General features: G+C 50.1%; 8 protein-coding genes across 8 annotated transcripts; 5 read left to right on the top strand and 3 right to left on the bottom strand.

Moving 5' to 3' along the window:
* Nucleotides 1–88: 88 nt before the first annotated feature.
* BO95DRAFT_169574 (uncharacterized protein) lies at nucleotides 89–490 on the bottom strand. The gene has a single exon (XM_025580794.1). It carries the CDS (start codon nucleotides 406–408, stop codon nucleotides 172–174), a length of 237 nt encoding a protein of 78 aa, XP_025441260.1. The 5' UTR covers nucleotides 409–490; the 3' UTR covers nucleotides 89–171.
* BO95DRAFT_169605 (putative SNF2 family helicase/ATPase) lies at nucleotides 490–6,216 on the bottom strand. The gene is made up of 2 exons (XM_025580795.1): nucleotides 6,080–6,216; nucleotides 490–6,014 (listed from the first exon to the last, which is right to left on the bottom strand). The coding sequence occupies exon 2, from the start codon at nucleotides 5,999–6,001 to the stop codon at nucleotides 572–574; it is 5,430 nt and encodes a 1,809-aa protein (XP_025441259.1). The 5' UTR covers nucleotides 6,002–6,014; nucleotides 6,080–6,216; the 3' UTR covers nucleotides 490–571.
* Nucleotides 6,217–8,828: 2,612 nt separating this feature from the next.
* Nucleotides 8,829–9,438, bottom strand: BO95DRAFT_169564 (uncharacterized protein). The gene has a single exon (XM_025580792.1). The coding sequence runs from the start codon at nucleotides 9,247–9,249 to the stop codon at nucleotides 8,944–8,946; it is 306 nt and encodes a 101-aa protein (XP_025441258.1). The 5' UTR covers nucleotides 9,250–9,438; the 3' UTR covers nucleotides 8,829–8,943.
* Nucleotides 9,439–10,806: 1,368 nt separating this feature from the next.
* BO95DRAFT_365550 (DUF167 domain-containing protein) lies at nucleotides 10,807–11,291 on the top strand (the record flags this gene model as incomplete). Its single annotated transcript, XM_025582703.1, has 2 exons — nucleotides 10,807–11,037; nucleotides 11,139–11,291. The coding sequence occupies 2 exons, from the start codon at nucleotides 10,807–10,809 to the stop codon at nucleotides 11,289–11,291; spliced, it is 384 nt and encodes a 127-aa protein (XP_025441257.1).
* A 106-nt stretch (nucleotides 11,292–11,397) lies between these two features.
* BO95DRAFT_169452 (uncharacterized protein) lies at nucleotides 11,398–12,305 on the top strand. The gene is made up of 2 exons (XM_025580790.1): nucleotides 11,398–11,665; nucleotides 11,726–12,305. The coding sequence occupies exons 1-2, from the start codon at nucleotides 11,529–11,531 to the stop codon at nucleotides 12,078–12,080; spliced, it is 492 nt and encodes a 163-aa protein (XP_025441256.1). The 5' UTR covers nucleotides 11,398–11,528; the 3' UTR covers nucleotides 12,081–12,305.
* A 2,524-nt stretch (nucleotides 12,306–14,829) lies between these two features.
* BO95DRAFT_169259 (UPF0187 domain membrane protein) lies at nucleotides 14,830–16,961 on the top strand. The gene is made up of 7 exons (XM_025580788.1): nucleotides 14,830–15,248; nucleotides 15,323–15,470; nucleotides 15,526–15,610; nucleotides 15,667–15,792; nucleotides 15,843–16,192; nucleotides 16,248–16,421; nucleotides 16,478–16,961. Exons 1-7 carry the CDS (start codon nucleotides 15,042–15,044, stop codon nucleotides 16,822–16,824), a joined length of 1,437 nt encoding a protein of 478 aa, XP_025441255.1. The 5' UTR covers nucleotides 14,830–15,041; the 3' UTR covers nucleotides 16,825–16,961.
* A 1,241-nt stretch (nucleotides 16,962–18,202) lies between these two features.
* On the top strand, nucleotides 18,203–19,805 carry BO95DRAFT_169298 (class II aldolase/adducin family protein). Its single transcript, XM_025580789.1, has 3 exons — nucleotides 18,203–18,292; nucleotides 18,404–18,713; nucleotides 18,802–19,805. The coding sequence occupies exons 2-3, from the start codon at nucleotides 18,437–18,439 to the stop codon at nucleotides 19,404–19,406; spliced, it is 882 nt and encodes a 293-aa protein (XP_025441254.1). The 5' UTR covers nucleotides 18,203–18,292; nucleotides 18,404–18,436; the 3' UTR covers nucleotides 19,407–19,805.
* Nucleotides 19,806–22,351: 2,546 nt separating this feature from the next.
* On the top strand, nucleotides 22,352–24,677 carry BO95DRAFT_168903 (uncharacterized protein). The gene is made up of 4 exons (XM_025580786.1): nucleotides 22,352–22,931; nucleotides 22,987–23,291; nucleotides 23,360–23,684; nucleotides 23,736–24,677. The coding sequence occupies exons 1-4, from the start codon at nucleotides 22,731–22,733 to the stop codon at nucleotides 24,180–24,182; spliced, it is 1,278 nt and encodes a 425-aa protein (XP_025441253.1). The 5' UTR covers nucleotides 22,352–22,730; the 3' UTR covers nucleotides 24,183–24,677.
* Nucleotides 24,678–25,116: the final 439 nt, after the last annotated feature.

Below are 25,116 nucleotides of genomic sequence, written 5' to 3'. Positions count from 1 at the left end.
ACCATCACAAAAAGAGAAAGGAAACAGTAACCTGGGTGCGAGCCGTGCTTGATGCAAATGCAGATGTGAAGTCAGTCTGTAAAAAGACTAAAGGAAAACCCCACAATCACTATGCCCCACCATGTCATACGTAACAGTTTCAACTGACCCAACTAACCGTGAAGAGTATCATTATTCGTTGACTAGAAGCAAGAAGAAAAAAGAGCGTTGAGAAGCAAACTTTGACCGCGACGCCGAGCAGTAGTACAAAAGAGCGACTCGACTCGAGTCGGCTTCACTCGACGCCATTCGATCCTGGAATTGTTGACAAAGGGTAGCGGTGGTAAGTGATGTACAAGAGTCCGTAAGAAAAATTTGTGCTGTGAAGGGTACTAGAAGTGACAGTAGAAAATAGACAAAGTCCTCCATCCTGCCCTAGGAAACAGAAGGAAGGTACCTGTCGTGAGGGACATCGTAGAAGTATATGCAACTACATGGAAAGAAACAATCTTGATAGACTGAAATATGAATCAGAGACCGGGTGTAAGGGATGCGGAAATCATTCTTCGTCACGGATCCTCCGCGTGGTGCTTCACTGGGTCTTGCAGACAGTATTTTTCTCGGGCACACTGGGTGAGGTTTCCTGCTGGGGAGTAGAAGTGTTCTGGAAAAATGGAGAGACAACCTGCTGCTGTCCGACAGTAAGTTTGTCGTCGAGTAGAAGTGTGCTCTCAGTGCTGGTCTGCTGCAGTTCTGACGCTGGTGTTGGGGTCAGAAGCACCGGGGACGGTGGAAAGTATTCTTCCTCACTCTCTATCGTGTCCGTCTGCACGGGGTGAGTGATAGAAGGATCTATAAGTGGCTGGGAGTATCCACCGTCATTCTGTGTTCCGGTCGCTTGCACTGGCACAGCGGTAATCTGATTCGCGAACGGTGGGGCGTATCCAGCGTCACCGTTACCTACGATGAGGCCGTCTTGCATAGTAGCCGAGTGCGACGTTACTGGCTGTGAGTAAGGCTGAGATGCTAGCGGACTGTGCTGGGCCGGTGGCGGTTGCAGATGGTTGTACATCGGGCCTGGTAATTGAAAATGGCTCAGGTCAGGACCGAGAGCAGGAGGACCGGAATTGTGGGCGCTGGGTGGAACCATGGACTGGGATGGCAAAAGCTGAGGCATCGGTGGCGGGTGCTGCGAATACGTGTATTGATATGGAAGGGGAGCCCGAGCTATAGGCATCGATGAGGGCTGGGCAAGGGGCTGAGAATACGAGCCATAGGGGACAATGACCGTCGCGAGCCTTTGTTTTTCTCTCATTCGTTCTTGCCAGGCGGCCGGATCTTCGCGTTTGAGGCGTTCGTCGGTGATGACCTCTAGAGCCTCTCGCTTTTCTTCCTCAGTCAACTTGTCGTTGTCCTCTTTCTGGAAGGTTTCAGTCAAGCCGATCTTCCGAATGATGCTTTCCTTTGAACGTGCGTCTCTCTCGAGGATTTTATCCAACACCTCAGGATCCTTCCCTATGTACTCGGAGACGTCTGTTTGTGGCACATTCTTGACCGGGAATAAGTACTCGCCAAGCTTCTTTGACGCCCAGCGGACTGGGTTTTTCTTGTCAACAACGCGGAATGCAAGTTGGGTTTTGTAGACCGCTTTATTGTACATGACCTCCTCAAATGTGCCACCCGAGAGGAATCGGTACACAAAGACCGGCTTTTTCTGACCAAGACGGTACGCACGCCCGACGGCTTGCTCTTCCCAGACAGGGTTGAAGGTGAAATCAAAGATTATCACCCGATTTGCGCCAGGGATATTGAGACCAAGCCCTCCCGCGCGGGTCGAGATCAGATAGATGAGCTCGGGAGAATTTCCATTGAACCGCTTGACTGCGCCCTGCCGCTGAGAGACCGGTGTCTGCCCGTCTAGACGACAGTATCTCCAGCCTGACCTGCTGAGAATGACTTCGACATAATTAAGTGTCGGGATGCTATGTGAGAAGACCAACACTTTGTCACCAACACGGACAGATTCGTTGATGATCTTGTGCAAGATTCGGGCTCGATGAGACAGTTCGATAGCTTCGATGTTGGGCACGGCCGAGTAAATTTGTTCCTGTTCATTCTGTAATTTTGTCAAATCAAGACCCAATTGCGAAATAGGCTCGTCACCCGGGGCTTTCTCAAATCCTTCCAGCCGTTTATCGATCTTCTGGGCGTCATTGAATCGGCTCTGGAGCTTATCCCTGAAGCACACCGGATGATTGCAGCAGAGCCCGAGAACCGCGAGCCAGGACAGAATCTCCATTCGATTGACGTCGCATCTGCCTTCCAAGATCGACCGCACATACGAATTGTAGGCGGCCTGTTGTACGTCCGTCAGAGGCACAGTGATGACAAATTCAACCTTTGGGGGCAAGCTTCCAGCAAGAACAGAGATATCCGCGCGGTTGATTTTGGGCTCGAGGATTTCTTTGAGTACATTAAGCCTCACAAGAGACCTGCGGCGCTCAGTGTACGTGCTGTCAACATACAAACCCTCCTCAATGGGTTCAACATAGTGTGCCTGGAACTCGCGTGGTTCACCCAAGTAGCCCTCCGCGATCCAATTCACCATAGCATAGTAATCTGTGAGATTGTTGGCGAGTGGGGAGCCGGTCAAGGCGACGCGACTTTTGGTCTTGATTTGCATTGCTGCTACGGCAACTGCCGAAGACGAGTTTTTCATCTTGTGCGCTTCATCGGCAATGACAATATTAGGACCATCGAGAAGCCACCTCTTGACTTTTTCATGGTCTGCATCCGGCAAGGGTTTTGACCTCTTCGAGGTTTCCCTGTTCATGATCCAACTGCGGAACATGTCATAACTCAAGATGAGTATTCCACCTCCTTCATACCACTCTTGGACCGTTTCAAGCCTCGCATGCAGTAATTCACTGCTTGTGATTTTATAAAAAGGTCCAATTTTGACAGTAGGGGGGGTCCACAAGTATAATTCGTCCTGCCAGTTGTCGGTCAACGACGACGGGCAGAGTACCAATGTCTGAGAACGACGAAATCTCTCCGGTACTTGTTTCTTGATGTCAGGATTGAGGGAGTTAGAAGCGGCAGAGATAGTCACCAAAAGTGATATGACCTGCATTGTCTTGCCCAAGCCCATTGTGTGGGCTAGCAAACAACCCTGATGAGTCTCATCGACTATCAGTTCTCGCCACATGAATTGAATCCCTTTCAGCTGATGAGGTTTCACTCGCCGCGCGATGGCCTGATGCAGATGAATTGGTGGATCCCCAAAGCTCACAACTTGATTCGTATGGTCGGTATTGGCTGCTCCCATGCTCTCCATGTACAGCTTTGCGGAGTTCTCTTGCATTGCAACACGGCGTTGCGCATTCTCTCGTGCCTTTCTAGCAGCTTCGCTCTCTTTGACTTCTCGTTTTCTGAGCCTATGAGGTGTGTCGGTGACATCGCTATGGCCAAACCCATTGCCTCGTTCCCAATCACAGTATGCTTTCAGATGGTAGGACAACTCCTGATAGAACTCCCCATAGCCTTCAACTTCCCGCAATGCTCTACGAACTTTGTTTCTAGCAATCCCCTTGGCCGTGAGTCGGGAACAAGTTACCCAGGAAATGTAGAAGGACGAAGCGCGCATGACGAGCATACTCTCTGTATATTCAAAGTCAGGCAATCGGTCTTGGCTCTGAAGCATCAACTCCAACGCTCGCACAGTGAGCTCTCGAAGATCGGCTTCCTCATATCTGCTGGGTATGCGCTCGGCCATCTGAAACCGGTCTTTGGGAGCAAGGTTGGCAATCAGCTTGATGAGAAGACGACGCGGATCTCGACGCTCCTCCAGCAGATTAGAGTCCAGCTTTTTGAGTGCTTCGTAGTCATCCATGTCAGGCAGAGAAATGGATCTTCTTCTTTGCGATCCCTCTCTTTTTAGAGCGAAGCTGGAACCAAAGTCAGAAACAGGAGACATGCTCTCGTATAGAGTAGGGTCAACCCGCGGCACCTCAACCTGAACTGGATTCAGAGGTGGTGTCGCGATGTCATAGTCATCAGGGTGTGGTGTGTCATCTGTAAGGTCAATGACTTTCGGTGTCTCATCATTGATTACGACAGGCGTTGAGTCTGGTGAACTTGAAACGGCGAATGGATATCCTCGAGATCTCACCCTTCGTATAGTTCCGGAAACACTGATTATGTCTCCTTCATCATCTGAGGATGAAGAAGGTTGCGTCGCGCCATTTGGATAAGAAATGCGTTGGACGGGTGGTGGTGGTACTTCAGAGTCATCGATGAAATCGTCGGAGTCCGAGTCGAGCGATTCAGCATCGTCGCTTCTTTTACTATGCCGATTTATGGACTTCGATAATTTCGAGGGAGGAGCCACTTTCGGTGGGCAGGTCTCGAGTCCTATCACATGAATATGATATTTGTGCTTCTGCATTCTGAAGATCGTCTGTTGTAGAGCTTGACATTGGGTTTGTAGCTCGGGTTCCGAAGAGTAGTCAACTTGCTTGATTGCGTTTTTCAGTTTATGCAAGCGACCTTCTAGCTTTTTGAGTGAGCGTGTAAGTTCTTTGATTTGCTGGTTACGGCTGTTGCTCCTTGTAGCTGCCATCCATTTCGCCCATGCCTTGGCTGCCTCTTTAGGCTTATAGATTTGCTGCCACTCAGTCTCATATTTCACTATGCATTTCTCAATGATAGATTCGACCGCATCAGAAGTAAGCTTGGCTCGTTTTCCATTCACGGGGGCTCGAGACTCCTCGTCAATCTCCCGCCAAGTCTCCTCGTCGTAGTCACCCTCAGACCCTGAGTCTCCGTACAACGGAAAGGCATCCTGATCATCTTCTTGAGCGGGGTACTTTTCCAGAAGCCATGAATATGGGTCAGAGGTCTTTGGCGGTTCAGGACCATTCAAGCTCCTGGAATTCTCAAGCTGTGGCCAGTCCCGGAAATCTTGCTTACTCACTGCAACGTGGCCACCTTTGGAGGTATAAAGAGTAAAAAATCTTTGACCTGCTTTCCCTCCTTTGATTGGATTGTAGGGGATCACAGCCTGCTTGGTAGGGCCCAGTCGCACGGGATCTTGGCGATAAAAGTGAGATAGACATTTATTGACGAAGGTGCGCCTAGCTGGGGGACATTGTGAGCCAAAGATCAAGAATCTGTCGTCTTCTGTCGCGGGACTTGAAGGGTAGAACAACTTGGAGGGCGTGGTCGCGTCGGGTCCCATGTACCATTGCCTACTCGAAGATTGGTTGGCAGACTTGTCGACAGTTTTGTCAATTGCACTATCAGCTTTGTCTTCGAGTTTGCTTAGATCAAGCTTGCGTCGTTTCCTTCCCTCTCTGTCAATTACCAATTGCTCGCCAGGACGTGAACGCTTGTGAGACTCCTGTGATGATGCACCGACATTTGATTGAACAACAAGGCTTACGCCGTCTTCTTCGCCATCTTCTTCGCCGTCGTCATCTGGTGTGTGTCTGTCCTCAGCAGTGAAATGTTGCAACTGATCCTGAGGCTCTACTGACTTCACCACTGGGACTGAAGTAATAGGTGTGAAAGAGGGAGGGACGCGGGGGGTCTGCAGAACATCTCGTTGAAGAGTCTCTATGCAAGACACTTGTGTGTGGGATAGAGTTGCGGGGCTTGCGAACGCAGACCGAGTGGGAGACCGAGTATAATCCGGAACGTGATTCCTGAAGGGAGTCGTAGATAGCGTCGTAGATTGAAGGTACTTGGAAGATTTCCGCTGCAGGTATCTAACAGCACTATGCATACTACTGCGGGGACCAAGAGCTTTTAGACCCAAGTCATCTTTCAAGGAATGAATGTCAACATCATGGAGAAGCACCTCCCCCGTGATCACATTGTCCCGTAGAGCGGCCTCGAAGGTGACAGGATCTGGTCGCGCGACAACCGAGGAAGAGAGAGACCATGGTGCGTCAGGATTATGGCACAGAAACTGTACCACCTCGTCAACTGTCCAGTCGAGGGGATCCCCGCCAGGCTCCATTTCCGTGGGTGATCTGCAGGTACCGGATTAGATTCGATGCCACGTGATTTTCACCGTACTCGAGAAGAAGCTACTTACTAACTCATGCAAGTTGACCAGAACCAATGAAGCGAAAGAGTATCATGATTTTGGTAAATAACAGAGAGCTGTAAGAGGTGATGGAAGGTGAGAAGTGGGCAAGAGTCTATTTAGTGACAAGTAGAAGCGGGTTTGTCGATATCCGCCAGGCGATAGGGTTGTGTACGAAGATGAAAGGTGGAGGCGGACAAGGAGGAAAATGCAGGAGTTCTGGAACAACAGAATCCGCTAGAGAAGTTGTATCGGTGAAGGGCTAATTATTTGATCTTCAGCCCTGTGAATGGGAGAATGAGACGGTTGCACGGAGTACACCAGGGATTGAAAGTTACCTGGGACGTTAGTAGAGCAAAAGGTAAGGTATACGTGAAAGGCAAGTGGGGATACTGTAAAAAAAGAAACAAGATGGACAGGAACGCGTTAATTCGCCATCCAGGGACCTTTTGAATTCTGCCACTAGCAACAAGCGGTGTATAAGGCGGAACAGTGGCCTGATAAGAAATAGTGCACGTAGTTAATGTACTGTAAGTAGGAGTGCGGACCGCATCTTATACTTCCTGATTCCTGATTCTCCTCTATCATGCCAGCTCTAATCACGTCTCGCTAGATCTCAACTCATGCATGCAAAAAGGTCGCTGGGCAAGGATGATTCTGTATAGGCTGTAATGAATGGCTTCAGATACGCTCACTGAGCTTTGAGTCTTAATAGGGTCTAAATAGTTCTCCGCAAGTATATGGCCTGCTTCGAGCCATGAACTATATGGGTATGGCGGGCAGAGTACCAAACTTGGATCAGCCTCCTGTGATAATGGCCAGCATGCTTGTATATCTCTACGGCATGCGCCAAAGACAGACGGTTCTGTTGTCGAAACCTCGATGACCTCGGCGCCTAGCTTGGTCTACCGCTTGCAACTCCCTCCTCGACCGGTCGACAGCTACGCATCCACTGGCCATAGTTCCGTTCTACATGAATATCTATCTTCGCAATAGCCTCACTGCATTCCTTAACATCTGTTGAGGCCTGGAATATACTCACCATTAGTATACCGGCTCATTTCGGCTTTCGTGACACGCTTCCCCTAATGTTCACGCAAGGCACCATGATCAAGTCAACTCAACCTCATTGAATCTTTGCAAACTACCATCCTCGTTACTCGCAACCTCGAGGCAATATCTACTCGGAGGATCAAGAAGTCAAGACCAGAGAGGGTATTGAAAGCTCAGAGTGAATCACACTATTGGCAAACTACGAAGATGTCCAGGTCACCTCACCCATAAAGACCATTTTTCATTATGAAGAAAGAAGCTATCATGAGACAACTTTTGGGCGACTACACACTTCTTCTCTTTTCTCCTCTCCTCCGAATACTCATGAAAACTTCATCTCCTCAATCCAGTTTCGATCAATTTCCTTCCTTCGAAACGGTTCCGACTTTCCCTCCGTTTACTTCATCATCTTTTTGATTTTTATCGAAAGCAGAAGGCTGAAGGGCTGAAGAGGCAAAAGCGTCAGAGCACGGATCATGACCAAATGGCCAACAGCCAATTGAGCGCAATCAGAAAAGAGCGAACATACCGAACACCGAAGACAGAAAACAAAAGGCAGAATCTAAATGGAAAGATGGATGGCGAGATAAATCGACCTGCCGATCTGCTATGAGAGTCAAGTCAGCGATATGAAGCGGAGGGTCACTTTGTTTGACATTCATACTAACATTTCTCAGATTCCCAGAAACTGAAGACGCTGCTTGCGCCCTTTCCGACCATCAAGGCTGACATCAAATGTCAAACTCTCCGTCGCCCATTTCCCGGTACAATGTACTCAGGCGCCACGGCTCACGGTCATGATATTCCTGCATGATCTTGTCAAAGAGGCTCTCTGTAGGCTGAGTCTTTGACTCGAAGTCAAACTTTGACTCGTAGTCAAATGAGTCGAACCCCCAAGTCCAGTCCTCGATGTCGACGATGCTTGACACCTGCGCATCTGCAGTCAATTCAGTGCCCTCTGAAAGTGGTGCCCATCTGGCACGAAGCGCGATCTTTTCTTCCTCAAAGAGAGGCATCCCAAAAGAGGCAAAGTCATCCGTCTGAGCCCACTGAAACTCATCTTTGATATCTAACTCGGTATCATACGGATGGCACAAAGGCTCTAAGAGAAAGACAAGGGTCGTTAGCTCAATGCTACCAATGTGACCCGAGACACATCTGCGTTCAAGGTACGAAATCGACACAGGGCCTGGCTAAACTCACCGATCCATGCACGCTCCTCCACAACAAGCTCAGGAGCTTGCTTGTTGGCAGATGTCGAGACTGGGATTTCAGTCCTATGGACGTCCGATTTGTTCTTTTGCGAGTGTTTGGAGATTTTCTTTGCCAGCTTCTTGCCCTGATACAATGCTGGAAGGGGAATTCTGCCGCCAGCTTCTCCTAGGACTGGGTTGATCAAGCCTGGAGTAAGGCCACGAGTGGTGTTGAGGGCGAGGCGGATGCCTGCGGCCTCCAATTTCTCCTCGATTTCCTTACCCAGAGCAATGCTCTTCTTGTTTCCGGAGTCCCAGGCACACAGGGAGAACGCTTGACGAAATCGGACGCCTCTTTGCTGGAGGGCATTGGGCTTAACAGTGTGGCCCTTGGGCATTCTGTCGAGGATGTCCTCAAGTCGAATGCGGCGGTCCAATCGGACCCACGCCTCCACCCGAAACTCCTCAACATCCGTGGGGATTTGGTCAGGCAGCACAGGAATATCTTTCAAGTACTTTCCGTTGATCGGATATGTTTTCTTCCCTATCTTGGCCTTGCTCTTGGACCCGACGGGATGGAGTTGATACAAGATGTCGGGGAGATTGTCCCATGACCAATCCTCTTGCTCAGCAAGGGTGTGTTCTGGCACAGAGCTTGCATCTCCGCAAGCAACCTGTGATGCTGGTGTTCCTATTGTCGTCAGCGGCCAGCCTTGCCTGCAGAGCCATGGCCATACCTTCGTTGGGTTGGTTGATTCCCTGGACGTTGAACATCTGGTCGGTCCGCAGGGCCACGGGCATACCTTGATTGAGTTGATTGATTCCACTGACGTTGAACGTCTGGCTTGTCCCTAGGGCCATGGGAATACCTTGGGTGGTTTGGTTATTTCCCTTGACGTTGAAGGTCTGGCTCAATCCCAGTGGCACATTCATTCTGACGAGGGAGCTACTAGGGTCTTAGCACAAGCTGCGCAACCCTGCGAGGAACTTTCGATAGAGAGGGTGCTCGAGTAAAGACAAGAACAAGAAGGTGAGATTTTATGAGAAAGAGGAGCCAATTTGAAGCCGAATGAAGTTGAGGGCTTTCACGAGAACGGAGTTGATGTGAGATACGAAGACAGTATTGGTCGAGAATTGTTGAGAATAGAGAGCAGACAAGGATGAAGATAGATATTCTGAGTTGGAACACCTCGTCTGTCGGTGACTCGTTTATGGGGGGCTGGGACTTGGGGCTTCAATTGGGGTAGATGTTTCAGAAGTCTCAATGAAATGTGAATAGGGCTCTCTAGCTTACTCGCGAAATGCGCTCGCTTCACTCAGAGTCTCTTGTCAACGCGATATCATTGCTCGCAAAATCATTGACAGTCAATGTACTGCTGGACAATGTATGAATTGCGCGTTCACTAAGATGCTGGCTCGGAGAAGGGTGCATTGCTATGAGAGCTATTATACAGAAAGGCAAGTATACAACTTTCTTCTGCTGCGAAACCAGAGCAACGGGCGGTAGCCGTGAGGTGTCAACCTCTTTCGAAAGCCCAGTCACGCACATATTGTGACCAAGTGATGCCCTGTGAGAACTCCTAGGTCTTATTTGGAGCGGGCGAATAAGCTTGTGAGAAGTCTTGACAATAGCTATATCTACCAGGTGATTCTATTCTTCCTCTATGGACCCGCATGTGGATCCAGACACAAAAAAAGCCGGGGAAAGCTTCAGACAATAAGCTTTGCAGTTTGTACTGTGTACTAGAGGTCTCTCTTTGTCCCAAGGGACCCACCTTATGAAATCGAGTGGCTGGGAATTGCCACTGTATTCAAAAGTTATCCCACCCTCTTGTGCTTTAGAACTTTGGAGTAGGTCTTATCAAAGTTTGCCTAGCTAATCTATAGTAGGCGGTTGAGCTGCTCTAGGCGATTTCGAATGTGCTTCCAATTAGTTGTGACAATATCACCCGGAAGAGGCCGAGCACCTCAAAGCTGTGTATCCCCTATCTTTGATGATTATCCTCACTACTATTAACATGATAAGCTTCTTTTGTTATTGCACATAGCTTAACAATAACTAAATCTTATTTCTTTCTAGCGTATGGTGTCATCAACACACCAGAGTAACACCAGTTACGTCATCGACTGTTACCTTCCATAACTCTGGATTTGCTTTCATGATGATTTGACACTGAACTTGTTAGAGAAAAACTGCTTAGCGGTCAAGGAGTTGTAGTAAGAATAGTGTGTGGTCTTGAAGAACCTGATATTGACTCGTGTCCTGTAGTCGGACTAGAAGTATACAGCAACCAATAACAGGATGAGCCAAGACAAATTCCCGATACTTAAGATAGTGCTTTCTTCCCTTCCCACTGCATCAATCAGTCAAAACAAGATCAGCACTTCCAGTGTTCATTCAAGCGTACTATACTACGCTTAAAAATTGCTATATTATGTTTCTGTCTGGTTCGATTCTCCAAGAAGTCAATCAATCATTCCATTTCAAATATGACTACACCCCCTATCCTCCGTCTGATTCCGGCCGTAACCCCGAAGTCCCGTGTCGCATCTCAACTCCCCAGGCGGTACAGTCTTCAGATAACCTGCAACGTGAAGCCGAACGCTTCCAACAACCGGGAAGGCATTGTCGACATAAGTGCAGACCGGGTTTCTGTATGCGTCGCCGCAGTGCCCCGGAACGGCGAGGCAAATGCAGCTGTATCTCGCATTGTCGCACAAGTAATTGCCCCTTCGGATTCTTCCATTTCTTTGTTTCTGTGGTCCCTCGTAGCATAGACAGTACCGTCCTTGATCTAGCTGATACCAACTAACAAGCTCAGGCGTTTAAAGTGCCCAAGTCAGACGTGGAAGTAATCCGGGGGCTCAAGTCGCGCGACAAGATCCTCAGCATCGCTAATCTGGAGATCAGATCCCAGTCCGAAGCCGATTTCATTCAACAGGCGCATGAGAGGCTGAGAAAGGCATTGATCTGATCGCTCTTCAGATCTGGTTATTGGGTTATCTTCGACCGATAGCTGCTGCCAGACACATAGCGGGAACGGCGGTCGCGCCCGTGACATCACGGAAGACGGGAAACTCCCCGACTTTTTTTCATCCTCCGATTGTACCGCAGTTCAACAGTCTCTACCGAACCTACTTTCCACGAAAAGGAAACCAGAGTTATCCTTATAATTAGCTTAATACCAGGATCACTCTCAACATCAGTCGAAATGTCCACCACGTCACAATCTCACCCAGCAGAACCAGAGAGCGCGAAGCGCAAAGCCCCGACCGAGCAAACCTCCTCCACACCCACCTTGACATTCACCACGCGCAATCCCCTCTGGACCTACCTCAAACTCCAATTGTATGCTCCTTTCTGCTCTCTCTCCTGTATTATGAACTTCATTCATCAATTGTATCACAGAACGCATCAGCCTCCCGTCTCCCAATCAACCCTCACCCAACCACTCGACCCTCTCACAGCGCGCACCTACCTCTCCGCCGCACTCAACCAATTCCTCGGGCTTTCTGGCACGGCCATTTCGATTGATATATTGAAGATCGAACCTTCCACTGGCACAAATGCCAAGACAATTTGGATTCGAGTCCCCGCACCGGATGCATCAGCCGTCGTCGCAGCGTTGAGTTCGTGGGTCGGGGGTAGCAGTTTGTCGGGCGATGCGAATGGCGCTGGCAATGTTGCCTGGCGGGTTTGTGCCAAGGGAAACTTCCTCCAGGCCCTGGTGAATGGTTCCGGCGCAGAGATGTTCGTTCCGTGAGTGCCTGGAATTGGTATAGCTTTCTTTTGAATTGATTGGGCCGTTCATCTGAGGAGAGGTCTGAACCATCGACTCGATGCTGGACTGCGCATGTTATGCGTTACCTGCCCAGATGCTGCGGAAGCGTGCTCGGCGACTGAGGCCGCGGTCATTCCGTTTACTGGAGCTGCATCCGTGTTCTACACCAACTACCCGGCCATCTCTGGGGTTTGCCTGGGTCCCATACACACAGCGGTTCCGGCACGATGCCTAGCGAATGGATATTGAATGGTTGCGTGGTGGGTGAATTGGTGATAAACATGCAACAGCCCTCCTTCTGCCGGACGGACTCGGCTCTATGTAACAATAGGCAAACGGTTGTGGTGGACGTTTGGTAGATTTGTTGAGGAGCAGTTTGTCTTGGTTGGAGGAATCGACTCGAGCCGAGGTGTATATAGCTCACTTGCTCCGTTAGTTGCTCAGGAGATTGAGAAATATGGTGCGATTATAGACGCCGGCATAAGACTTACTAGACAGCCTGTATCTACTGCTTCCTTCCCTCTCCGGGCTCAAGATGAACCCCAGCATATCCTCTGATCTTCTATACCTGTAAGACTACCTAGTAGCTTGTAAGATAGACGGATATCCCACCAGCCTTCAATTGATAGGGTTTACTTTCGCTGCACAAGACTCACTACAACCACACGACTGTATATATACACGTACTGTGAGCTACAAGCCAAGCCTTTACTTGAAGCCATAACTAACGAGTCTTATCGCGCAACTGATAATACTCTGAAGACGCAGCAAGATACCCCGTCCCCTGCATTGACTGCGCACAGCCCGTAGGTGAGAGTCAGTGTAACCCGGTGCTTTGTCCATTGCCCCCAGCCAAGTTGACTGCTGGCCTTATTCGCCCCCTCAACCTGCGACATGTCACGTTAACACCTTCTAATAGTAAGTGACTTAGCAACGCTCGTTTTCCAGGTTTCTCTCGGAATTAAGTATCTTGATCAGCCTTGCGAACACTGATACTTCGTACATACGCACGATTCCCCATTCTGCGGAAGGCTACTACTGTACCATAATCTAGTTGTATTACGAAAGGTCTGTTCTTCGCGGAATGCATACCATTCCACAACATTACAGTCCCTGAAAGAAAGGTCAAAGAGCCGACAAATACACCCTAACTATCGAACCGAGACCTCGAAACATGAAACAAAACAGCACAACGTGACTGTCATATTTGCAGGGTGTGTGTGGTGTGTGGTGTGGTAAGTTAATTAAACTATCCAGGGAGACTTGGCAAGGAGAGCCCAAGAAAAAGAAGGGGGGGGGAAAGGGAAAATCAGGGGCTGATGTGCTGTAAGTGACTGACGCCCGAAGCCTGACATGGGCATGGGCATGGGCTTACCAACGAGAACGGCGCAAGCCACTTCATGCAGGCTTACGGGATGATGAAACGGATGTTTGATGTGGGTGAGAGGATAGTTGATTTGATCTATCATTATCTCGCCTCAGACTCTCTCATACAGAGTAAGGTGTGATACGGAGTAGACTTTCTTTCAGATCTTCCAAGACGCAATAGTACCAGACAGACGGAACCCTTGAGATGCAGCAGAGATCAGTACTTGACCAACCTACCTGGTACATACAGTCAACGAACGCATTGGTCGTCCTCCGAGCCAATTCCCCATGAACGCTAGATGCTACTATTTTTAAGGGTCCCGGACTCAACTCTCGGAGTACACCGTATCGAAGTTATTGCCAAGGGCGTGTTATTATTGGACCGATGCAGCTCGGTTTCATTGTCTACCTGTAGGAGGGAACCTATTTTCGGGGAAATATTACGAGGCTTGCCCCTGCATGCAGGAATGGAGGGATGACAGCCAACCCAGCAAACTTCAAGCCATGGCTGCGGGTTCGGGTTGTTTTTGCCGCCACTCCCGATGAATGCCTTTCCAGAGGGCTGAAGATGGTGGAAATATGAGCTAGAGCACTTGGGTTCCTGCGAATATGTAAGTCTGTGGCACAGGGAATTCTGAGAATTCCTCGGTGCACAACGAGAATAGTGACAGGACGGACGAAGGAGGCGCAGGGGACGGGAAGCAGAAGAATTGAATTGGCCAGCCCGCCAGTGAGCCAGTGTTTCAAAAACCCGACGGTCTGGCCTTTTGACAACCAACAAATCAACAAATCACACCGAGCAGCGCGATGGGGCGGCAGTAGCCGTTCTGAACCTGTGAACGGATGTGACGTTTTGGCCCGCGTGGCGTGGGCGAGCCAACTGGCAAATCTCCCAATGGCCACCAAAATCTACTTGAGTACCTCCGGCCAGATGCCGATCGCCCTCGCCAATGCCCCGCCCCGTTCCAACTGTTGTCACGGAACTTCTTCTTGAGTCTGTGGGAACTTCTTCCATTGACTTTTTGTTTATTTGCATCGGCAGTGGCTGTACAGCAATAAAAGAGGAGACAGGATACGCGGTACAGTCCCCGTATTGTACGAGTACGCAAGTCGTACACGTACTTGACTGACTGACACTTCTTCTCGCCCATGGTCCAGAATACACCCTATTTGCGTTTGTTTCTTCCTATAATATTTTTTCTTTGCTCCAGACGAGAGCCAATGTGTGATCAACGCTTAAATTTAGTACTTGAGTAGTTCCTCAACTCATATTAAGCGTCGATTCAGCTCCAAACCCCCTCCCCAGATTTCGTTTCTAAATCTTCTTCCTTCTTCTCACTCCTGACTTCGTCAATCTTCGGAGTGGTATCCTTACTCCATCCCTCGCTATTAATTCCCATAGTCAATTCAACTAGTTGACTAGTCTCCTGATTTCGGTTTCTCTGTGGAGCCAATTCGTCGGTCGTCTCCCAAGGCAGGTCCTTTGTGTGCGAGCCGTATAATTCCTACTGTTCACCGTCTTTGTTCCTCCCATTATTCTCTACTACACACTATCGTGCATCGCCTCCAGCAACCATGTCGGAAGAAGCAGGACACCAGGAGCAGCCTCCTATCGCGCCGGTCCAAACTGCAAAGAATGAACCCTCCGCCAATGTACAAGAGAAAACATTCCGGCCCGGCCGCTTAACGCCACGCCCCAGCTTCCTGGAAAATCTCGCCAATTCCCGTGACAGACAATTCATGCTTGACCGACGCAATTCGAGTGAACTCAATCGATATTTTGTATGTCATCGATGCAGTGATGGACTACCTCTGACCCGTGGGAAGCTGGGAAGCTAACTGCAGTGTATATATAGCATGGCCCCCGTGATCTCGACAGACACTCCAAATGGCCCCTCGCCTTCCGGATGCACGGCAGTATCATGCCCAAAATGATCCTTCCCCTGTTTCTGGTTGCCCTGTGGGCTACTGCTATCACCTGCATCTCCCGTTTCGTACATTCTCGTGAGTTCGCCCTGTTAATGTGCTGAAAGAGCGTCTCTAATAGTTGGGTGATTAGTTGGCATCAATAGTATTCTGCTTACAATCACCGGTTTCGTGGTCAGTTTGGCGCTTTCATTCCGCAGTTCTACCGCCTATGAGAGGTAAGTTGTGGCCAATTGGATCTCGGTTCAACAGTACAAGTCTAACATCATGGCAGATGGGCGGACGGACGCAAATACTGGGCACTGCTGATCCAGACCTCCCGCAACCTCGCACGGACAATCTGGGTAAACACAGCTGAGCGCGAGGGAGAACTAGGAAAAGAGGATCTGCTGGCGAAGCTGTATGCTGCCCGGGTTACAAAGTCAAGAATGCATATGCTAACATTAGTAGGACGGCCTTCAACCTCATCCTTGCCTTTGCCGTCGCCCTCAAACATAAGCTGCGTTTCGAGCCTGATGTCGGCTACGAAGATCTGGCAGGCCTGATTGGTCACCTTGACACCTTCGCCAAAGAGGCACACGACCGTCAAGTCCTGCAGCCCCCGAAGAAGTCTGTCTGGAAGGAGATCGGCGAATCTCTGGGAGTTTCGTTTGCAGAGTCCAACCCACGCAAGCTCATCAAGCGGTCCAAGAAGCCTTTGGGACACCTGCCGCTGGAGATCCTGAACCACCTGTCCGCCTACATCGACCGCTGCATTGGCAACGGAACCTTGACCTGCGGTCTTCACCAAAGTCAAGCCAGTACGCTTTCCCGCCTTTTTTGTGATTTTATGCTTTCATGCTAATACCCTGCAAGTCAACGGTATCTCTAGCTTGAACGAATGTCTTACCGGAACGGAGCGTGTCCTCGATACCCCTCTTCCCGCCGCATACACCATCTCTATCGCCCAGATCTCCTGGATCTATGTCATGGTTCTTCCCTTCCAGATGTACAACTACCTGGGCTGGATCACCATTCCCGGCTCTATTGGTGTGTACTGATGCTATTTTGCCTACATCGAAAACTCTACTAACTCACAACTTCAGTCGCCGCATACATCATCCTCGGCCTTGCCTTCATCGGCAGCGAAATCGAGAACCCCTTCGGACACGACGTCAATGATCTGCCCCTGGAGACCTACTGCCGCCAACTCGCCAACGAGCTCGACATCATCTCCGCCATGCCCCCGCCCAAGTTGGACGAGTTTGGTGTCCGCGAGGATAACTTTGTGCTCTTCCCTCTGAGCACCTCCGGCTACAACGAGTGGAAGGAACGCTCCGTCGACGAGATCCGCGCCGCCCTGCGGTCGAAAGTCGTCGCCAACACGGACCCAGCAGGGTCGGAGACGACGACCATGGTCGGAAGTATGAGCAGCAAGCAGTCGTCGGTTTGAGAGTTGTCGTGACCGTGCAAGATTATGATAGAAGAATTTGAAATTTGGGGGGATAATGTGCATCCGTCACTGCAATGAGGGGTGACCAAAATTTGGAATCGGGCGTCTTCGTTTTTTCGAGCATGCGAGTCTGGTGTTAATTGTCGTTGGGCAAGGGTTGCCTCATAAATGATGGATGGACGGGTTAGATGTCTGTATGGATTGGCTTGTCTTCGGGTTTATTTTTGTTCCATGTTCGGGATTAAGAGTTGTATCGGTTCATCTATATGTGTAGATGGTGGCTATAGGCAAAAAATGGGGTCAATATACTCTCAATTCGCTCACATATCCGAGTTTGTATCACTCGGTCTGCATACTGGCTAGGTCGCTATCTCTTGGGAAACTGTTCTCTTATCCGACTCAGTACACCCTGATGGAAAGGGTGGATCTGTGCACAGTCGCTCTACTACCGTACTTGCACGTGTGGGTGGAGTCCAAGTCTAGTGCGCTCGAATATATCCCCACCGACCCCAGCCAATCCATCAGATATGACATACAAATACAGTATCGCAGTTCTGATGGCCCATGCGCTGCACCCTGGGACCGACCTCATACATACAGCCCGGATGGGAAGATTGACATGCGCACTGCATATATACCAGGCAAGTCAAGCTGCAGAACATAGTATTCCACTGCCATCCATCTCAACCCGCGCCTACCCACCCTCCACCTATCGCCCCCGCCATCATCCACCATCACCCCAGAAGTCCCTTACACGTTCAAACCCGCTGTGTTTCCCTGTTTTCCCCTCCACAGCTACCAGTCACTGATAATAACGGTAACTAACCATCCATAACTAGTACCATGCAATCTCACCTGAACAACAGAGTACTAGGTATAACTGCCAGAACCCCAATTGAGCCGAACACACCCACAGCTGACCTCCTGCATCGATAACTGGAGGCCGCCCGCTTCACCCAGGTACTGTACCTTGCCTACCGCCCACCTTGCCCTTGCCCGTGCCCGTCAAGGTCTAACAGACCCCGAGCGTGAGCACAACACTTTTTCACTATAACAGGGGGCCCAGAGCGGATATCTTCCCCCCTCATGGTGATGGGGTGGGCTTTCTTGGTGACTTTCCCCCTTTCCGTACGGCTGGGTAACGCGCTGGACTTGGGTCTCACTTGGTATATCGTTGAGCATGGTTGGCTGGGTAGGGCAGGTAGGTCCCTTCAAATTGACGATAGTCACGTGTGACTTGCAGAGAGAGAGAGAGAGAGAGTGTGTGTGTGTGTGTGTGTTTGTGTGTGTGTATGTGTGCTTCTACATCGGCGTTCATTCCACCGAGGAGCGTCGATTTAAGGTGCTGATCCCTTTTATCCAGGGTGCTATCGAGGACCGGAAAAGCCTGAATCCAAGCGTGGAAATGTCGACGGGTTTGCGGGGTAACTAGTTCGATCTGAAGCGACTCTTACCGAGGGAGGAATAAGTTGAGTATATGTGTGCCCGAGTTTCTCCAGGATTGATCTCGAGCTATTGCTATCTTCCACTGTCGTGGGCGTATCCCTGTCTTTTTATTTATTGATTTTGGATATCACAGTCTTCGAATTACACTCTATCTACGATCGGAATCATGGCTCCATCGGTGACTGCAGCGGACCCTAAACCCGAGGCGAACAAACCCGGCAAGAGATCCGACATTCCACCGCAGCTACAGGTCCTCGGTAAGACCAAGGATGGCAGGAATCTGAAAGTGCGCCGATACCCCAAATTCCAGAGCCTGGAGGACGAGCGAGTATACCGGAAGCAGCACCTGGCAGCGGCGTTTCGTCTTTTTGCGGATCGTGGCTTCGACGAGGGTGTGGCGGGCCACATCTCCGTCCGAGATCCTATTCTCACCGATCATTTCTGTAAGCTTTGAGGACCACTTCCCCCGGCTTGAAATTTAGTTTGTGAGTATGTGTCTTAGACTGCTAACGCGTTCGGACCTCGCCGTAGGGATCAACCCCCTCTCCGCACACTTCTCTCTCATCAAAGTCTCCGACCTGATACTGGTGGACGAGGATGGCTTGGTGGTCGAAGGCGATGAGCCCATCAACGCCCCCGCGTTCGCCATTCACTCGGAGATCCACAAAGCCCGACCGGATGTGAACGCCGCGTGCCATGCCCACAGCGTCGCGGGCAAGGCCTTTTCGTGCTTTGGCCGCGAGCTGGAGATGATCACGCAGGACGCACTGCGTTTCTACAAGAGCCATGGCGTCTACCGGGACTTCAAGGGCGTGGTTCTAGACCGGGAGGAGGGACAGCGGATTGTTGCCGCTTTAGGTGGGGGAAAAGCGGTGATTCTGCAGAACCATGGCCTGCTGACGGTGGGGGAGAGTGTCGATGAAGCGGCATTCTGGTTTATCAGTCTGGACAAAACCTGCCAGGCTCAACTCCTGGCCGATGCGGCATCCGCAGCGGGGTACGAGAAGATCATTATTGACGAAGAGGAGGCTTCTTATGCGGCCTTGCAGGTTGGGGGGCCGGAGAAAGGATGGTTGGCTTTTCAACCTTACTATGATGAGCAGGTTGCGAAAACGAAGGGCGAATTCCTTCTGTGAAGTGATTCGGATCATATGACGAGCCAGGGATGGTTGGCGGTTGGGCGCGAAAAATCCCGGACTATGAATCCATGCTGGAGTATGGTCCACTTTCCAAGCCTATTGATCAGGAGGAAGCTGGTCGAAGAGCCACCAATCCATCATGATCACCTCCAATGGTGCAAAGGATTCAGGGGGGCAATCCTTGCTTTCGATGATCAGCTTTCATTCATTGATAATGACATTGGGATGAGCCATTTTCCAACTTTTGTCAAGGAGAAAAAAAGAGTATCGCAAGTTGAAGCTGTGGTCAACAAAAGCAATTCCGTGGTACTCCGTCCGAAATTGCTGTAAAGGTTGATCGGAGAGATCAATAAAGTCTATATATATAAAGTCGTATGCTAATCCGAGCAGTGCCGGTAGATCCTTCTTGGAGACTGCGCTCTTGCTTTTCCGACGTCATGATCTAGCCCGGTTCCACGAGGGTGGTTAAGGTTAGGGTCCGAGAACGGTATACCGTTGGATTTGACCCAACTTTGAGACCAGATCCTTCATTCTACTCGTACACATACATGTACAGAGATCGCTAGTGGTTTGTCGTACTCGTAGTGGCGCGAGATCGCCATCCACGAGCCAGAGCCGAGGAAACCCCATTAAGAAGAATGTTGAATGGGTGATCGACCGGGCAGCAGCACGCCCCACCCGCAGGGTGAACTCTTGCCGGGAACGGAAAGACTGAATAATCAGAATCTGGTGCTGCAGCTTGGGAGTACTTCCATCGAGTCAATCTGCACCTGATAGTCTATTACTCCAACTGCATGGCGAGAAGGCAGCCTGATGCTGATATAGGTAGTCGAATAGGGGGCATAGGTGCTGGTGCCACAATGAACCTACCCTGGTGGAGGATCTGTCTGCCGAAATTTGTAAATTCGATCACCAGTGCAGAATGCAAGCTGATCAGCGCCGTGCTGATACATCTATAGTATGGTGTCACACCTGAGCTGACAATCAAACAATGTGCACTCATCCTGAAACCGAGGTTTGAAGCTAGCTCTCGTGTTTCGGAAGTAGTTGATGCCTTCGAAGACAAAAATAGCCCTTCTCAAGGGTTACTGCAAACAGACAATGCACGAGAGAGCTCAGCCGTCTCTGTGAGCGCAGTGGACACGCGTAGAGTCAGGCAGGGTTATCGCAAACACTGCTGGGGCCATCCGCCCAAAGCGTTCGCCAGTTCAAGCGGCTGGTAATCGGCAGCTGTATCCTCCTCGGATGAGCGGACGGGTACTCTTCCACCGTGTAGGTACCGTGCCGGCCTGCGATTGAAGCATCCAACCTACAAGAGTGTGGCGTGACCTCCATGGTTCGACCGCTCCCGATGGTTCGATAAAGCTTATCGCGGTGGCTGTCGGCACTCTCTGTCAGAGATTGCCGGACGACTGCAGGGCCGATGAAAACTCCCATTTGACTAAATTCAGGGAAGGAATCAAGAGACATATCTGTCATAGCTAATGTCAAAAATTTGTCATAGCGACCGAGTGGTAAGACTGCCAGCTGTGCCGCAGGGCCAGGTCCTCAGAATTTCGGGGTTTGCACTATTTCACAGGGCTAGATGATCATTGAGGTTAAGAACTTTAAAGCAGGCTGCGGCCCATGATTGTCACAGCCGAGTATCTGATGGAGTAATGTGCTCCACTTGTGCTCTGATCGGTAACCCGTTTTAGAATCCCATCTTTAGCCCCTTCAGGCAGGGTGGATCTCATGCCAGAGGAGTTCGTACTGTCGCTGCGTTTGTCTGCGAGTATCTACTCATACTACTCGGGTAGTATATGTTTGACCTTGTTGTAGAAGGATCAGTGCTGCGTTCGCACCTGTTCAGTGCCAAGTCTAGTTTCGAAGTCTTCTTTCGTACTATTCAATTGGCAATCTCAGGGGGGACGATCTTCTCTCAGCTGGAATGGAGAACCATGTTTTGTGGGGAGTAGACTTGACAGAATCAATGGGATGACAAGGTCTTTTCTGCATAGTGGGATGCAGGATGCAGGATGCAGGAACGAGTAAGTGCATGCCATGAGGATGGCAGCACAATTGCCGATGGCAGATGCAACGTCAGCAGCAGGAAGCACGTGTATAGTGAGTACTAAGTAGTTACTCGGTAGTAGGACTGGGTAGTAGTGAAGGTACTGTACTGTATTCCGTACCGAGGAGATTGTTGTATGCATGCCGCGGGGCAACCCTTTCCCCATCCGGAATCTGTCTCGAGCGCCACCAGACTTGGCCATTCTCCCTCCCTCCCGCCGGCGAAGTCACTCCACTACCTAGTCTAGTAACTTCCACTAATTCCCGCTTAAGTGAGGAGACACCACGAGCTCATCTTCAATGTGGATTATGGATTGATTGTGTGGAGCACTATTCCATCCCTTCCTCCTCCATTTCCTCCATCTCCTCCATCACATCGGATTTCACATCCACCAGCTTGTCTCCTGAGAATTGCCCTCGACCATATTTTCAAATTACCTACTCACTCTAGTTGGAGGCTGACGGATTCTCGTTGGAGAACCGCTTTGAACAGCCAGCAAATGATTCTCTGCCCGCAAACCCGCAAATTTCAGGTCAGTTCTTGACTATGGGTGAATAGACTTTGGCACCCTGGTTCAAGCTGACCATCTAGACTTGGGCCGGTGATTAATGGCTCACTCGCTACAAGCATTAGATCGATTCCGCCGGCATGTGGAGCAGAATGTGAACGACGGTTCAACGGATCTGCCTGTTGCTGTCCTGTGCACCCCGTGAAACCCCCGGCGATTCTCTCTCCCAGTGGTCCCCCTCCTCGCCATTGTCTGGCCGATACTACCCCATTGTGGAGTCAGACCCACTGACTTCATTGGAGGGCCTTGACTTGTTTCTTAGCTCTTCTGGGATCGATCTGAAATTGGTTGCCCCAGCCAAAGTCAAAATGTCAAGGTGGGCTGCCTACAGGCAATTCATGGTTGGAGAAAGGGACCAGGACCTGAACCCACGGCATTTCAAAAGCTGGGAGTGGGTACCTCATTCCTGGCTATATTACATCCCCGGTCGCCCCCCTCATCGAAGCTGTCAACCAGCAAGTGGCGTCAGTGACTCGCACTCAGTCCGCCATTGCGATAGTTCTTCGCACCACGTTACCTTTTCAGTGATATCAGATCGTGATTATGGCCAATGTGATCAGCAACTATCTGTCCGGGGTTGCTGGTGGTTGTGCTTGAATTCTAACTGAACGACCGCGTGCTTGAACAACCCTTCGCTCCATCAAAGCAATTCAGCAACTGAATCCTGCTCGAACCATCATCCGAATCACCTCGTCTTAACATGCGAATTCCACCCGCCAGTGTCCTGGCGACATGGCCCACGCCTAATTATGTCGACCCTGTGACTCGTGGAAACTATGTGCTTATCGTCAGCGTTGTCCTCCTTAGCGTCGCATTCGTTGTGACCTGCCTCCGCCTCTATACGCGTTTGAGAATAACGTGCACTTTTGGTTTCGATGATATCCTCATCATTTGGGCCCTTGTGAGTACCAGGTTGCAGAACTCCCAAGACCTAGTCGCTAACAACTGTGCGCCAGGCTTTCGCAATTGGAATGTGCGCTGTAACATCTATAGCAACTGAAAACTACGGTTGGACTCGGCACATGTGGGATATTCCACCCTCTTGGCTGCCAACAGTCAACAAGCTCAATCTCGCGTTCCAAATGCTTTTCTCCTTATCGTCCAGTATCACAAAGCTTTCTTTGTTGTGGTTCTGCAAGCGTTTGCTTGGAGCCGGGAGCAAAGGTTTATATTCCTCTTACAACATTGTGCTGATAATCGGCATGGTCATCGTGGCAATATGCTGTCTTCTGTTTCTCTTCATCTCCGTCTTCCAATGCTCGTGAGTTTCCCTCCTAAACCGCTCTTATAACAAGCGCATCTTGCCGTGAATTCGTACTGATAAATTAGGCCAATACGTGCATACTGGGAAGTGGCACCCACATACCCCTTCCATTGCCTCAACGACGGTGCTGCTGTGTTCTCAGCCAGTGTCGTGAACATTTTCACTGATTTCCTCACCACTGTGCTCCCAATGCCATTGATCTGGAGTTTGAAGATGCCTACTCGACAGCGAGTTGCTGTTATCTCCATCTTTGGATTGGGAATCGTAGTTAATGTTGCTGGCTCCATCCGGACAGTCTACGTTTGGAAGAGCATGGTGGCTTCATATGATGTTACTTGGGTGGGCTGGCCTGTCCTTCTCGCTGCTTCAATAGAGATCAGCATGGGTTTGGTATGCTATCACCTCCTCGTGACTGATTCAATTCCGTCTGACCCGTTTTAGATCTGTGCTTCTGCTCCTGCGTTGAGGCCCCTTGTCACCTTCTTTCTGCCCCGTCTTCTCCAGTCCAGTCGCCGCTATGCCTCGTCTTATGGCCCCAAAAGCCTTCCACGAAAGGGGTGGTCCTCGAGTGGGCCTACCAAAGAATCAAGGATTGAAGATCGGCAATATGGCTATCAAGGAGACACCAATGTCGATCGGTTCGAGGTTCTGCGCACGGTGGAGATGGAGACATGGTCTGAGATCAAGAAGCCCGGGCATGCCGACAGCAATCAGCCCTCGTCAATCTCGAACCATATGCGGGTTGCAACACCTACACATCATGTGGAATTGAAGAACCACGGTGTAGTCTACACGTCGCCTGGTAGCGACAAATCTACTGCTTCCCTTACTCGAGACTTAAACTCGAACACCGAACGGTCGACGACCGACGATAAGAACTTTTTCTAGTTCTTCCTTCGATTCGATTAATATTCTTATCATGTCTTCATACAACAGACTTTCGTCATCACGATGATAATGCTTAACGATGGTAATCGTGTTCAACACATGTACGCATCACGTCTACGCACAGCGCTGTGTACTTCTGGCAAGATTCATTCTTTTTCTTTTTGTATACAAGAACTTATATCTACATTCTGTGTGTAACTTTATCTATAACACCCATATTGTGCGCTCGCAGTGACGAAGCGACTCCAACCTCAAATTGAGCGATGTCTATTCAAATTACTTGCAGCTGGCGAAGTACTAGAAGTGGGTCGATGGAGCAGCTCCGCAATCGGATCCCGCACTCCCCACTCTGAGTCGACTTCAGCTTGGATACCAGATTGGCCTGACCGGGCCGGCATCGCGTAGACTACCTTCTTCGGGCTAGTTACATCAACCCATGCAGGCCTCACTAAATGCGGGCATACTAACTAACGCAGGCACCAACTGTGCTTACGTGTTTCGCTTAGCAACCCTGCTTCTCGAACCTCCGCGTCGCTCTTCCCTCCGATCCTTCACTGTCGCGTGTCACAGGAACGTCGAGTAGTCGACAATCCTGTTGTATTAAAGCCCGGTCTTGGTATCGCAGTCTAGCACATACTAGCAGGGGTGTATGCACGTGTGAAACTTAAGTAGATGGCTGTCAAGGAAAGAACAATCTAGACTTCCTCGTGGACTCCGATACGATAGATTAATTCTCCGTACTCCAGGGGTTTCCATCTTCTCCCTAAACAGCAGGCCTGTGAATCACTGTATCCTCCAGCTAGCTTGATTCTTCAGAGTTTCGTGCTCTGATACACCACTGTTATGTAATTGCCCTTCGAAGTCTGATTCCTCCTGACTACTGACTATTTATTTTCAGCCCGACGCACTGCCATCTCTTATCTGACTGGAGATT

Source organism: Aspergillus brunneoviolaceus (genome assembly GCF_003184695.1).
Source record: "Aspergillus brunneoviolaceus CBS 621.78 unplaced genomic scaffold BO95scaffold_42, whole genome shotgun sequence".
In the NCBI taxonomy this organism is placed as follows: domain Eukaryota; kingdom Fungi; phylum Ascomycota; class Eurotiomycetes; order Eurotiales; family Aspergillaceae; genus Aspergillus; species Aspergillus brunneoviolaceus.
Note: the sequence above shows the minus strand (reverse complement) of the source record. Positions and strands in the feature narration are given on the sequence as shown.